Source organism: Stenella coeruleoalba, assembly GCF_951394435.1.
Source record: "Stenella coeruleoalba genome assembly, chromosome: 2".
Taxonomy (NCBI): Eukaryota; Metazoa; Chordata; class Mammalia; order Artiodactyla; family Delphinidae; genus Stenella; species Stenella coeruleoalba.
The window spans coordinates 144,512,160-144,527,234 of NC_137147.1; the positions used below are offsets into that span (position 1 = coordinate 144,512,160).

The following is a 15,075-nucleotide window of genomic DNA, read 5'->3' on the forward strand; positions in this document are numbered from 1 at the left end:
CTCATTTATAAGAGCAAAGGATTAAAGACAACCCAAATATGCAGTGATAAAGGACTGATTAAATGTAGAGTCTACAACAGAATTCTTGGCACCCATTAAAAGTCATGATATCATATTCCTTATATAGAAAACTGTATATAAAATGTAAAAACCACATAAGCCCATACCTGTAAAAATATACATATGCATAGAAAAATGACAATGACGTATCACAACGTTAACAGTGATTTTATAATATTATTTTAAAGCAGATACCAGTAAATCTACTAAAGCATTATGAATTAACCTACTTACACTGTTATAAAAGGACAGCCAACATTAGCTGCATCCTCCCTTCGTTCTATGTAAATCCAAGTAGGCTTGAACTGTAGCTGCTTTTATTTTCCCCACACTTTTTGGTAATGATCAAAGCCATACAAGTTTATTTTAAAAAATACAAAAAATTAAATAACCGTAATTTCACTATCTAGAGATAGTGTTTTCCTGTAATTCATTCTTTATCTAATAAGCATATGTGGCCACTCTTGGTTTTTAATAAATTGGGATCTACAGCCTCGGATGTTAAAGGCTTTCTAACCTACAAATCGTTTAGCATTCAGAGATACTAAATTGATTCAGACAGGAGTTTGTGAGCTCTGGAAGGAACCTTTATATAGATATAGAATTGGGGCAGAGGTGAGAGAAGAAAATCAACCAGTTTGTGCTTTTGATTATTTATTAAGCCCAAGTCGTCCAATAGCGAGCTTGGAGGGGAACAGAGCAACTTCAGATGATTCCCTTCCTCAAAGGAGGACGTGCTTAGAAAGGCAACTAAGAGCAAACTGAAATTCCCCTGTTTGTATTCCCTGGGTCCTACCATGCACAAGGCATGGAGAGTAAAAAAAATAATACAGTTTAAGTCTCTCTAGGAAAGCAAGGTGCTTGCAATCCAGTTGGAGAGGCAAGACAATGAACAGACAAGACACAAAGGTGAGCCAGAGGAAGCAGTGATGGGGGGTGTGACACCAGACAGGATCAGCCAGACACAGGCAGGACTCGCTGGGAGTGAAAGAAAGAAAATGAAAGCCTCGACCGTGGGCGTGGGTTCTGCCTACGAAGGAGGGCCCAACGTGGACCAGAGCAATTGGAAAGTCAGGGCTCAGCGAGATCCTGATTCGGATTCCGGGAATGGAACATTCTAGAGGAGACCAAGAGACAGAAGAAGGCCCAGTGTACATTTTTCTACTTTACAACATGGAAATGCTGCTTGCTGGGACATCCTTTTTCACCATCTCTGGAGACAGGAAGACTCCTGCCCGGCAGGAACTTCAAAGCAAAGGGTGGTCCTGGAAGAGACACGTCCTGCAAGGTCCTAGGGAGCCCTCAGGGGACTGGAAAGCAGCTGAACACCTGGCCTAGGACGGTCCTGATGCTGGCAGCTGCGGGCGTCAAGTCTTCAGCCCGGGAGTCCTTCTGGCCAGGGTGACTGTGGTGTGCTCGGCAGCCTGGGGAGGTGCTCAGAGTTAGGGCACTTCTTCCTTTTGCCACTGCCAACTGGTTTCCCACTCCCTTAACTAAGTTCAGGGAGCATCAGTCCAGCCCCCAGGCAGGGAAAAGCCTGATGAACGGTGGACAAAGGGTCTCCAGCTCCACCCAACTTGCCAGAAAAGAGCCAGAGCCAGGCAGTTACACAGAAAGAAGACAAACAAGCCAGGAACTCAACAGAAAATGACTTCCTCCCCACGCACATCAGAAACCAAGGGACCAGCTTCCTCAGATGCACCTGGGCTCAGATGCAGAATGGTCAGAGGGAGCAGAGGGAAAGGCACACATACTCTACTGCTCTCCCAGAAGTAAACCATTTTCCCCGAAAGCAGGAAGAATCATGGAGACTAGAAAGAACAAAGAAAGGGTTCAAGTCTGCTGATGTAGGAGCAGGGTGGGGCTGAGTTGGTCCAGGTCTGGGCCCCCACAGTAGCATCTCTGTGGGGTCTTTGGGGACATCCACAGGAAGGACAGGCAGGCATGGCCGTCTCAAGAAGAGGGAGGGCAGTGGGACTGAAGATGAGGACGAGAGCAATCGATTCCCTGCTGCCCAACTCCAAAGGTACTTATGCGCCAGACTGTTGTGAGGCCCAGATAGAATGAGGGTGGCATGCCCTGATTGTGCCCCCTGTCCTAACTCCACCAGGGCCGTCCCAGTCTTACAGTGTGTGCCCTTATCAGGCATGTGGTAAAAATCTGTTTAATGAACAAATGAAGGAACAAGAGAATGAACGAAGGCACCCCAGGTGGGCAGAGCTTTACCCTCCAAGGGGAGCTGCCTGACTCACTTGACCTGGCTGGAGCTTCCGCTGGGAAATCACCCCAGGGAGCAGAGCTTGCCAGCATGGGCCAAGAAGCCAAGGAGAATAGGCCAGAAACTTCCTGCAGCTGTTCCAGCCCAAGACTATCAGTTCATGTGATGATTCTTGAGTGCTGTCTTGGCTATGAAACCATCAGGCTGGGAATTCTGTCAACTGCTGAAAGCCAGGACAGACAGAGGCAAAGAAAGCTTTTTTGCCTCGCCTCCAGGTCCCTTCCTCAATGTCACCACCAGGGGGCGTTCAGACACTCACAGAGCCAGGACACCAGCAGCATGCTTTCGGGTCCTGGATTCCCTTCGGTACGGGGCTCTCAAAAGGCCAATTTATACTCTCCCCTCATTCCCACAATTTAAGAGAGTCGACAACACGCTCTAAGTTGGAAACTGTAATTTTGAAACGATGTGAAAAATTTAAGATAATGAAAAACATCTGAGTTCAGATACCTGGCAACATTAGTTGCCTTACCCAAAGGTTGTTTGTAGGAAAAAAGTGATTAAGAGGGTTTTAGATCAGAAACAGCTGCGCGACAGAGAAGACATCACTGTCCCTCTTCATCTCCACCACGACCCCAGAAGGGCACTCACCTAATGGAACAATCACAAACAAAGCATAAGATGGAGGTGGGGAGATGTGAGGGTATTTTTCCCATCACCTAGTGGCTCTAGCTATCGTTTGAAGGTAAAGTATGTATCTGGGAATAAATGAAGAAACTCAAAGGTTTTGAAGGCAACTGCTCTGAAATTACCTAACCCCCCCATAAAAATAAAATAAAATAAAATAACACTACAAGCAAACAGGAGACCAGAGACAGGTTTTAACCAGTGGTACCATGCTACCTTATATATCGAGAACTGAACAGAGCTCAAGGACAATGTAGTCTGTACACATCCCTATTTGGCAAATGGGAAAGTTTAGACAGGTTGAGTGACCTGACCAAGGTAACCTAGTCAAGCACTAAAGCTTGTACTAGAATTCAGGTCTCCTGATTCTAACAACTTTAAAAAAGCCAGGAGAGGGGGCTTCCCTGGTGGCGCAGTGGTTGAGAGTCCGCCTGCCGATGCAGGGGACACGGGTTCGTATCCCAGTCCGGGAAGATCCCACATGCCGCAGAGCGGCTGGGCCCGTGAGCCATGGCCGCTGAGCCTGCACGTCCGGAGCCTGTGCTCCGCAAAGGGAGAGGCCACAACAGTGAGAGGCCCGCGTACCGCAAAAAGAAAAAAAAAAAAAAAAGCCAGGAGAGATAAAGACATTAAAAAATAAGCAAACAAAACCAAGTTTAAAAGAAGTTAAGTAGAATTCAAGCAATGCGTTTTAAAAATCACTAATCTGCACATTTTGAAAATGTTTCCAATTATGCTATGTGTCCTAATTGTCCCGCATTTAATCTCTCACTGCTGTTAGTTTTCCTACATATAAAGTGATATCAAGAAATGCTATGAAAACAGGCCTACACTTCCATAGGAAAATAAAATACCCTACACTCTTGGTTCAGGAATATGAATGTGGGATTGCCAATATAAAATTTTCCTGGGCTGTCGCTGCAGTTTCTCCAGCTACCAGCACTCCATCACTAGTAATTGAACTAAACGGCCAGAGTGGCCCTGGAGCAGAAATTCTCTTGTATGACCCAGTTCCTCAGGTGAGAACAACAGGAAAGAAGAACGTTGACCTTACCCCAAGTTCAGATTCATGTTTTAACATATTTCCCAAAACAATTTACTCCTCCCCACCGCCCCATTCATTCTGAGCTAGAGCCCTTCTGCACGTGACGAAGTGAACATGTTTAAATCCATCTAATTAACATTGGTGCCAGGCATATAGTAAGACTCAAGAAATGTTGAATGGCTAGTTGAGTGTCATTTTTTTTATACTTTTCAACATCTTCTGGTTTCTTTTTAATGAACTTATATTACTTCCATAATCTGAAAGATAGTAATACTACTTGCAAAAAAAATCTAAGCCACTACGTTTATACATCAGTGGGGGCCTTAAGACTAAGCAAGTCCTCCTGAAAAGGCTTTAAGAGGAGACAGAAGGCATCTTTAGGGGAGAAAGCGCGTGCAAAGGAGCCCGTTTAATAAGACACCAGCATCTCTGTCACTCTCGCCTCCAACTCCGACAACAGAAGGTCAGCACTACTCCTTCGCTCAGCAAAGCAGCAGGATGTCTGGTGGATCTTGCAAACACCACACGTGAACGCCCATTTTGTTCCACTCTTACCTTGCAGCTGCGGCCAGGAGGTTTTTTGCATTGGGTGCTCCTGGGTCTACAGAGAGAGACTTGGCCGCTAACAGCAGCTTGCTGGATGCCATCGAGATGTTCTTGAGGTTCCCTATCACTTGGATCTGGTCTTCTTTCGTCTGGAAGGTCAAAAGGAGCCAGAGTCATTAGGGGCTGTCCATTTCTCCTAGGCAGCATTCAGAGCTAGGAGCAGCACCTTGAAACGGAAGCAGGTTATCTGTCTAGGTTGCATTAAGTCCAATTAGTCAGCAGATGCCTAACTTGTCAAGACTCTGCCCAGTGTCTACCGTTCCCCAAACAGCTATCCGGACCAAGATGCACACAACAGGACAGAAATCCAGCCCAAGTGGGTCAGCCAAGAGCTGTGCTGTCTCACAAGAGTGGGCATGAATGGGGGCGGGAGGGAGAGAGCAAGCGAGAGAGCACACAGACAGGGCCACAACTCCAGCATCTTGCTCAACAATGCGGGAGGTATCAAGGGGCTTGTCCATCTCAGCCTGGCACAAACTACCGTCACTGTCTGGACATTTAGAGCTGACTGCATCCCAGAAGCTCCCGACTCTGGAAAGGATACATTTCTCACCTGGCCTGCCATCCGAGAAACAACCCTTTGTAGATAACAGAGTAAAAAACACCCTGGGTACCACTTTTAGGGAGTTCACAGGAGCTCGCCAAAAAATAAAACAACCAGCTCCATAAGCTGACACCAGACCAGTCACCCTCCCTTGTTCTAAACAAGGGGTTTATCTGTTCATCTGAAAGAGGTTAAGTTTGAATCACTTGACACTCAGGATCAGACACAGCCTTTTCAAGTGGGCTCCCCGAACTTCAAATACATGAGTTTTTACAGTATTAAACCACATTTGAAGTATAGGATGCAGAGCTGCTCTCCCTCCAAAAAGCAGAAATAAAATGATGAGTTCTGTTGGAGGATCGTGGGAAAAGTTATCTGTCATTTCCAGGAAGAACTTCACACATAAGCTAATAGTATCTTTGGGAATGCCATTCCTGTGAGCTCATGGAGCTCTCTGAGCAGCAAAGACAGTGTAAAGGTGTGGGCTGCCCACAGCTTCCCCGCTCCTATTTGCCACTTGGCCGCAGGGGACGACGGTCCACCAGAGTTGAGAGGGGCAAGGGTCAACTCCACTCAGCCACACCAGCCTCACCTGAGCCTGGCCCGCCATCTCAATGCCGGCATCGAGGAATTCATCGAAATCATCACTGAACTTCCCGGAGGCTGCAGCCAGCTCTCCGCTCTGGCCCCGAGTGGCATGGACCACCTCCCCTGCAGACTGGTTCAGATCAGCCGCTGCTTGGTTCAGTTCACTCTGGGCTTCCTGGAAAGGCTTCGTGCTCGGAGGTAACTATGGCAAGAGAAGGCAGGTTGCAGGAGAAGTTCTACTTTGCGTAGGAGAAACAAAGGTAGTATGTTGCAGAGGGAAGACAGACTCTCCTGGGATGCAGTTGTGAGTCATCGAGACTAAAAGGCTCTGTGTGGTCTGAGCCCTTGTTAAGGTTGACCTTCAAAATATGTACATTCCCGTGAACACCTATTCAGTGCTAGACATAGTGGATCTAAAAATGGTAAGGACAGCTTTCCTCAGGCTTCTGGTCTCCTAAGTGGCAGAGCCAGGATTCACACCTGGGCAGTCTGACTCGGGATCCACTCTCTGAACCAGCACTCTATCTTGGGTTTCTCAGACGGAAACTCTCAAAGGTTTAGCTTTCTGGAACTAAAAGGCAGATGCTATGAAACTTTAAATCCTATTCCTCTAAACTAACAGCCATCACTTTTATTCGTCAGTTGGTCTTTGCTAACAATATACTGAATAGCTGTTCCACAGAAGTGCCACTAGCAGCCCTGTAACTGTTTGTGAAAAGTTCCAGAGAGTTAAGCTAGATATTAGTCACACCACACCCACAGCTTGCATACCTGGTATATGCCAGGGACCAGGCAGAGAAGAACCAAAGATGAACAAGGCCAAGTACCCGCAAAGGGGACTCACAAGACAGGGACGGGACCAGGCCCCAAAGTGAAATTCCACAGACGGCTCACTCTCTCAGTGAGTCCCTGACACTTGTATCCCTTTATCGCCTGATGGTCACTGCCTGAGATGTCCTGATAAGAAGTTAGATGATCATATACCCCCTCCTCCCCATTCCTGTCTTACTGGGATGACCTGAGAGCAAACAGCAGCATGGGCTCAAAGAAGAAGTAAACTTTAGAAGCTCTACCTGGGAACTCGGCTGATCAGACAGCAAAACAAGGAAAAGGCAAATCGACAGGAAAAACAGGACTCCTAAGGGAAAGGCTAGCCGCTCAGAGGTCCCCTAGAGGGGAGCAGACTCCACCCACACCTAAGGTGAGCCCAGTCCCCCAGGCGCCCCTGCCCGAGCCAAAACCTCTCACCGAGTCCACCAGCAGCTTCTTGCTCGACTCCCCGATGCTCTTCAAGGCCACGTCCACATCCTTCTGCCCAGGGAGGCAATTCACGCAGTTATTCAAGGAGTGAGAGACGGCTTTGGCCACCTGAATACACAGAGGGAGAAAAGCCCCAACAGAAAGCAGGTTTCAGGGCAAACATTCTTGCACACGTGTTGGGAGTGAGCAGAGCTAAAAGAGATGGGGAACTGATCTGCCAGCGTCTGCCTGACACTGTTTACCGTTAAATCTCCTCATCTAGGCCGCTCACTGGGGTTAACATCCTGTCTTAGCACAGGGTCTGACACAGCGATACAGCACACCCTACCTGCTCCCAAGGCCAGGCCAAGTCCTGACTGTGGCTCAAATACAACTCGGTTCTGAAACAAAGGTATCCAACACCAAGAGGAAGAGAAATAGCTGCCTTCTAGAGAGCCCTGCAGAGGTCCTGAGGTGGAAGGAGGCCCTGAGTCCTTTGGATCACAGTTAGCCCGCCCTGGGATGGATTTATGCTCAGCGACCCTCTGATGCCATCATCCCACGCCTCGCCCTGCCCAAGGGCAGGCGGAATGTTCTGAGCACTTCCAGACCAACTTGGAGTTGCCCACATGCTGCCTTTTAAGGATGTGTGAGGCTCCTTGTCTACGCTCTCTGGTAAGAATCACCTGAAGAGGCACTAGAGAGAGTTTAAAGCACCGAGTAGCTACACCAAGCCTATCTACCTCACCTCCCAGGCTAGGAAGAGGGCTATATGTAAGCACACACAGGCCCAAAACAGACATGCTGCGTCCAGGTCCTTCACGTTCTAACGGCAGGTCTCAACAAAGCCCCCCATACTTTCTGTTGACTGAATTAAGCACGTCTCACGTTATGGGGGCTACCATGCGAGGCTTCCAAAACTGCTCACACCGGGCAACAGCCTGTCCATGCGTCCACCTCAGGGATGACCTTGATGGCCACTTCCGGGCCTTACCTGGGCTAGTCTCTGCTGACTCTCCGCATCTCCAGGTGCGATCAGGGCCTGCTTGGCTTCCTGGATGAGCATGGCCGAGCCCTCCATCACGTCCCGGGCGGAATCTAACATGGCATGCACAGCCGCGGGGTCACTCGTAGATGCAGCCACGCCCCGGGCAGCCTGGGCCAGCGTTTTCAGAGCTTGGGCCGTCTCTCGAGCAGCCACCCCTGGGGATTAAAAAAAAAAAAAAAAAGAGCCCGCCAGACTTTCTATTAGATTCCATCCAAAAGTTATACTTTTACTTGGGAGTAAGCCTCTAGACTAGAGCCTTCAAGAAAGGAGAGAATCCTTGGACAGTGCCTGGCACAGGTGGGCTCCAAATTGCTTTTTATAAAATCTGAATTGATGTCCTTCTCAAAGAAGTAGCTCAAGCCATTGGCTCTGGGCTGCTCCAAGAGGGATGTTACAACAAATGCCACGGTAAACACCATTTCCCTCTGGTTCCTGTCACGCCCACTACCCCACCTGTCCCTAGACCTAAAATACCAAGTGCATAGTATCGAACTCACAGATGAACCATTCAAGTTCACTTTTCTTTCCAGTCATTTTTATTGGGGCATAACTTACACGCAACAAAGTGAATGAGTCTCCCTGGGCAGCTCACTGAATCTGTACCGATGTGTACACCCACGTATCTGCCATCCATATGGAGAAGGAACATTTCCATTGCCTGTGCCCTTTCCCAGTCAATATCCTCTCACACTGGAAGTAATCCCTATTCTAGCTTTTATCACCTTAGACTAGTTTTACCTGTTCTTCAACTACGTGTTGATGGAACCACACTGTATGTCTTCTTTTGTGTCTGGTTTCTTTCTCTGACCACAATGCTGTGAGATTCACCCGTGCTGTTACACATAGAAGTACATTGCTTTTTCTTGCTGTGTTGTATTCCATTATAGGAACACAGCAACATCTGCTTATCCACTCTTCTGTTGCTGGACACTTGGGGATTGTTTCCTGTGTGGACTATTATGAATAAAGCTACCGGAAAAGTTCTCATCCCTGTGTTTAGGTAGACATATGGAATTGATTCTCTTGGATTTAAATCTAGGAGCTGAATTGCTGGGTCATAGAGTAAGTGTATATTTAGCTTTGGAGGATACTACCACACTTCTTCAGCCTGGTTTTGCCATTATACACTCTGCCAGCACTATATATATGAGAGTTACAGTTGCTCTTCATCCTGGCCCGTACTTACTAGTGTTAGATTTTTTATTTTATCCAGTTCTGGTGGGTGTATAGCATGCGGGAATCTTAGTTCCCCGACCAGGGATTAAAACCATGCCCCCCGTAGTGGAAGCGTGGAGTCTTAACCGCTGGACCACCAGGGAAGTCCCTCACTGAGGTTTAATTCTTATATCCCTAGTGAGCAACGATGTTGAACACTTTTTCATACACTCAGTGGCTGTTTGGACATCCTCTTTTGCGAAGTGCCTGCTCATCTTTAAATTCACTTCTAAAGATGATGGGATTCGGAGATAAACTATGCATTTAAACTAGTCCTTAAAAACTACAGTGCCACCTCCCATAGAAAGAAGAGGCGCCTTCCTACATGGTACCTAGTGCTTGGCGCACCCAAGAAAAGGAAGGAGACTGGAAATGCCAAGGCACGTAACAAAAGGCTCCTGGAACCTGGGGAACTGCAGAATAGCCAGCCTCAAAGCTCATCTCATCGAAGCATTTCAGATGAGGCCCAGTGCTGAGAAGCATCTTGACCACGGACACACCTTTAGATCTGAGGTTAGTTTCTTAACTTCGGGGTCAGACTCTGCACAGTGTTCTTTGGGATAGAGAACTACAAGGGATTCTTGTTAGAACATACAACATCTGCATGAAAAATTCACAGATGACTTGCTCTCTCACGACACTTTGAGGTGACAGCATCTAAAGCCTTCGGCTGGATGGCACCCCCGAGCGTGGTCTTTGCCGCCGCTGCTTCAGCCGCGTGGGCACGGACGCAGCAGGTGGTCCTCTCTTTACTAGGGACGAGGCACCGAAATACAAGAAAGAACACAAAAGGCCCTGGGGAATCCATAAAACAACTTCCCAGAGCTGCAGACTGGCTCATCTGTAAATACTTAGGACGTCGCATAACTGGGACATAACTCTACAATCTAATCAAGGCCAATTGCAAAGCTGCCCATCTACCATGTATCACACGGCACTTCCGAGCGCAGCGTGTGGAATGAACACATTTTAAACAAAGTGTTTTATATGGCAGAGGAGAAAGCATAAAGATAAGTAAAGCCAAGGTGAAGGAGAGAAAAAAGCCAAAGAGAAGAGTCACTGCATTTTTTTTTTTGCAGACATCAAGGAGGGTTTTATTGTTTGTTTTTTACTGGAGTATAATTGCTTTACAATGTTGCATTAGTTTCTGCTGTACCGCAAAGTGAATCATCTATATCCCCTCCCTCTTGGACCTCCCCCCACCCCCTGCATCGCACCCATCTAGGTCATCACACAGCACTGAGCTGAGCTTCCTGTGCTATACATCAGGTTCCCACTAGCTATCTATTTTATACATGGTAGTGTGTTTACGTCAAACCTAATCTCCCGATTCATGTTATACTGAAGCTTCTGGCCCAGGGTGGAAGGACATCCTTGCTCAGAAGGGCACCCACCAGGTGTGGTTAAGACCTCGTCCAGCTCTGCTGCTGACAAGCTGTGTGGACTAAACAGCCGCCGCCTTTTCCCTCTGGGTCTCAGTTTCCCACAGGTCATAGGAGAGGCTGAGATCCCAGCTGTGACCCTTGAAAATTCTAGGCTGTGATTTCTAGACCTCTCCTCTTGCCTTCCTCGTTACCACGTGGACTCTTGAATCTATTTCTATTTGAGTTGTATTATTTTGGAAGAATAAACCATTTATCATACGCCATTAGAAAAGTCATGTTCATGAGAAAATTATTTACTGAAAAGGCTTTTATAGACTCAGACAATTTTTCCAAAAGGCAGAAACCAGAAGAGCGGAATTCCAAAAGCCGAGGTATATCCACTCCACGTGTTTTCTGCTGAGGACTCACTGTGAAACCTCAGGGCACACCAAGAATCCTCTTTGGCGGCATTAGGTTTCCCGCAAAGTGGAAGCCACACCAACAAAAGGATGAAACAAGGCCACCAGATGCCAGGGAGCAAATGACCATCCAAGGCTGTACGTGGCTGAATTCACAGCAATATTCTCAATGGTAACGATGAGAATCATCAGAGTCATATCTCCGAGCAATCACCACCCTCCCCCCCCAAAATTGTTCCTGGAGTCAAGGGTGCAACACACCCCAGAAGTGCCAATGCGAAACACTGAAGCAGACTCCCTGCTTCAATAACCCCAATCCTTGGAAGACACAGATGACGTTCACGGTATTCCTGCCGCCTAGATCTCAAATTATATTCAGCAACAGTCTTAGGGAGACACACTAGTCATATGAAATACAGGGGAATTCTTTGTAATAGTAATTACTCCTGATCAGAATTCACGTAGATTGTGTGTAGACAGCATTAGACCACGTATCAAGCTCACAAGGTAAAAACCAAGTATGCAAGATTTTTTAATCTGTCCCAAAGGATCTGGAAAGGGTTCTGTCTATGTAACTGTACCCAGCCGAGAAGAAATGCATTTTGAACGCTGTACTGGCCAAATAAAACCACATCTGCATTAGAACCTAGTCCAGGGGCAGCTCATGTGTTAACTTCTGAGTATCCCACACATCTTAGGTATGGACGAGGGAACTGACACCCAGGGAGAAGCTGTCCACACTCGTGCTCTCTCCCTGCTTCCCATCCATTCTTCAACCTTCCTGTAATTGCCTTCAACAGGGAGAGCAGTGACCTTGTTTTTCCTTAAGCCAGTGGATGCTTCTCAAGTCCCTCCCTGCAGTGTCTTTCCAGGCAGCAATTATCTCTGTGAGTCGAGAGACATCCCTCTCTCCTGGTTTCCATGGTCTCTCCAAGGCTGCATGTTCTCGTTTCTTTCAAGGATTTCTAATGCTCAGCCTTCTCCTGAAATACTTGGGTTCCATAGGGTTATATCTGATAAAATTGTTCTCACTCTACCACTTTCCCTTATGCAAACTTAGCTACCCCCATGGTTTCAATCATTATCATTTTATTAAACATTTAGAAATATTTATCTCCAGCCCAGACTTCTCTACTGAGTTCCAGAGGTAAATATCCAGCTGCCTAATGGGCACCTCTCTGTGGATATCCTGCAGGGATTTCAAACTGAATCCATTTAAAGTTGAACCTGGGACTTCCCTGGTGGTCCAGTGGTTAAGAATCCGCCTTCCAATGCACAGGATGTGGGTTCGATCACTGGTCAGGGAACTAAGACCCGCATGCTGTGGGGCAACTAAGCCCATGAGTTCCAACTACCGAGCCCACGTGCCGCAACGAAAAGCTGCAACAAAGACCCAGGGCAGCCCCCCCAACAACAATAATAATAATAAAGTTGAACCTGGCATCCCTAAACTCCAGCCCTCAACATGCCTGCCAGTGACCCTGTGTCTCCATCACAGTGACTCATACAACTCTTCGTTCAGCTATCAGGCTAAACTTAGAGCTGTCCGTGTTGCTTTCCCTATTCCCATTCCTACCAACTTCTAATCCATCACCAACAACCGTGAGGTCTCTTTTTCTTTAATCCATCCTTCATCTCCACTAACAATTCTTATCTGGATGAATGCAACAGCCTTCTCACTGGTCTCCCTGCCTCCAACTTTGCTTCCCTCCAATTTATCAGCACATGAAAAGAAGGGCAAAGTGCATTAAGGGCAATCGAGACTGTGTCGACAGATGCAAATTCTTCAGTATTTTCACATGCTCTGAGCTTCAATTTCAATGTATTTAAATTGGCTTATGAGGCCTTTTACGATCTGATCCCAGCTGACCTTCCCAGCCTTATCTTCTTACTCCCTACCTCCTTGCCTTTTACTTGGATCCTCTCACTTCATTTCATCAGCCTTCTTCTCCTGCCTTTGGGACTTCACATATGCTGTTCCCAAGTCCGCCACCACCACCTAGTTGGCGCCTGCCAAAATGAAATGGGGATACTTCTAGGCCGTTCTTCAGACATCAACTAGACAGTCTGTCATCCTGGATGTTATCAGTATTGGATGACGCAACTTGTGAAGCAGTCTTTCCTTCATTAAAAATCCATTTCATCATCTACACAAAATCTGGCAAGATTTCAGGAATGTGTAGAAGTTCTTGAAACTACATCTCTCATATGCCCTAAGCTTTTAAGAATTTACATACACTTTTCTCTCTCCTTGAAAGCTAAGTGAGTCGTAATAATCCTTCAAACCCCGATCAGGTGTCAGTTCTGCTGTGGAACGTTCCCTCACCCTCTCATGAGGACAGAATTGTACATTCTTACTGTTGCAGGTACTATATTACACTGTGCCGTGGTAACTTTTTGTGCTCCTACTGTGCTCTTATTTTCAAAGTAATAAATATACACAGTTTTTGAAGAACCAAAGAGGATTTTCCTTATAGTGATGGAAAGAATAACTTATTGCAGATGAACCCTCCCCCTCAGAGAAACAACTAGAAACTCTGGAAAAATACAGACAAAACATCTGTTTGAAGGCACTGGAGAGATACCAAGGAACCAAGGTAAAGAAAGCCAAGACCTTGGAAGAGAAAGAAAGTACAGAGAAGTGAGTACAACACTGCTTTCCCCCCTTCAAGGCATTTTCTAATTTGTAAACTGTTGCCCAGAAACTGAGAGGCTGAGCAAAACTTTCTGAAGTCGCATGGGGATGGGAAGATAAAAGAAGCATAGTTCTGAGCTCAACAATCAGAATGGTCCTCATAAACATCACAGATGTTTAGACAGGAGGCACGAAGGGCTACACCCTACAAGGTAAACTGGAAATGGACGTTGCAATATCCAATCAGTTCGGTTCCGCTCGTATTACGGTGATCTTCTCCTTTTTTAACCACCTGCTAAAATAAAAGATTAATCCTCTGTACGGAAGAAAACACAATCTAGAGCCTCAAATTATTTCTACAATATAAATACCAATGATTAGCATTAAATTAAAAAAAAATCAGAAACATCAAGAGATAAGGTCAATAGTTGAAAACCAAGAAGAAAAAAAAAAAAAACAGAAAACAAAACAAATAACAAGACGCCCGTAGGTGATCCTGACATTGGAGTTATTGAACCTAGACTTTAAGTAAATGTAAAAACTATGTTGAAGAAATTACATGACAAGATAGAGAATTTCAGCAGAGAAATGGAAAGTACAAGAAAGCCATCAAAAGGTTATTATAAAACTGAAAAATATGACATTTAAAATTAAAAACTCAATAGAAGAGTTTGAAAGTAGGAGGAATAGTGAGCTGCACATAAATCCAAAAAACCCCACACAGAATAAAGCATGGAGAAGAAAAATTATGGCCAATATAGAAAAGAGCATAGGAGACACACAAAACAGTGAAAATATCTAACATAGGGGGTAGCTGGAGTGTACAAAGAGGAGAGAAAAAAATGGGACAGAAGCAGCATTTGAAGATATAGTGGCTGAGTTTTCCAAAACTGATCTAAGACAGCAAATCCCATCTTTAAGGAGTACTAAAACCCAAAGTGGGATAAATAGGCAAAACGACACAAAACAAAACTCCTCTAGGCACAGTGTTTGAAAACCAAAGACTGAGAAAATCCAAAAAACGAGTAGCAGAGGGGAAAACTAAAACCACATGACCTGTGGAAGGGTAAAGCGACAGCTGACTTCACAACAGAAATAAAGGAAGCCAGAAGACAACGGAATAACACCTCCAAGTGCTGACAACGGAATAACACCTTCAAGTGCTGACAACGGAATAACACCTTCAAATGCTGGAAGAAAATAACTGCCAACCTAAAATTTTACAACACGTAAAATTATCTACCAAAAATAGAGGCTAAACAAAGGCATTTTAAACAAACAACAACTGAAAGAATTGGTCACTGCAGACTCACACTAAAGGAATTAATGCAGGGAGTTCTTTAGGCAGACAGGAAATAATCCCAGGTGGAAGCACATTGCAATGCAGAAAGGAATGAACAGCAATGG

The 15,075-nt window shown here is 46.0% G+C and overlaps 1 protein-coding gene across 6 annotated transcripts in view; it reads right to left on the reverse strand.

The window, feature by feature from the left end:
- TLN2 (talin 2) overlaps positions 1 to 15,075 on the reverse strand; it is a 450,537-nt gene that overhangs the window by 96,499 nt on the left and 338,963 nt on the right. For all 6 annotated transcript variants that reach the window (XM_079912034.1, XM_079912031.1, XM_079912032.1 and 3 more), the window contains 4 exons: positions 7,982 to 8,190; positions 6,997 to 7,116; positions 5,753 to 5,950; positions 4,566 to 4,705 (listed from right to left, as the gene is read on the reverse strand). In XM_079912034.1, the coding sequence (XP_079768160.1) occupies positions 4,566 to 4,705; positions 5,753 to 5,950; positions 6,997 to 7,116; positions 7,982 to 8,190 (667 nt within the window). The remainder of the gene's footprint in view (positions 1 to 4,565; positions 4,706 to 5,752; positions 5,951 to 6,996; positions 7,117 to 7,981; positions 8,191 to 15,075) is intronic.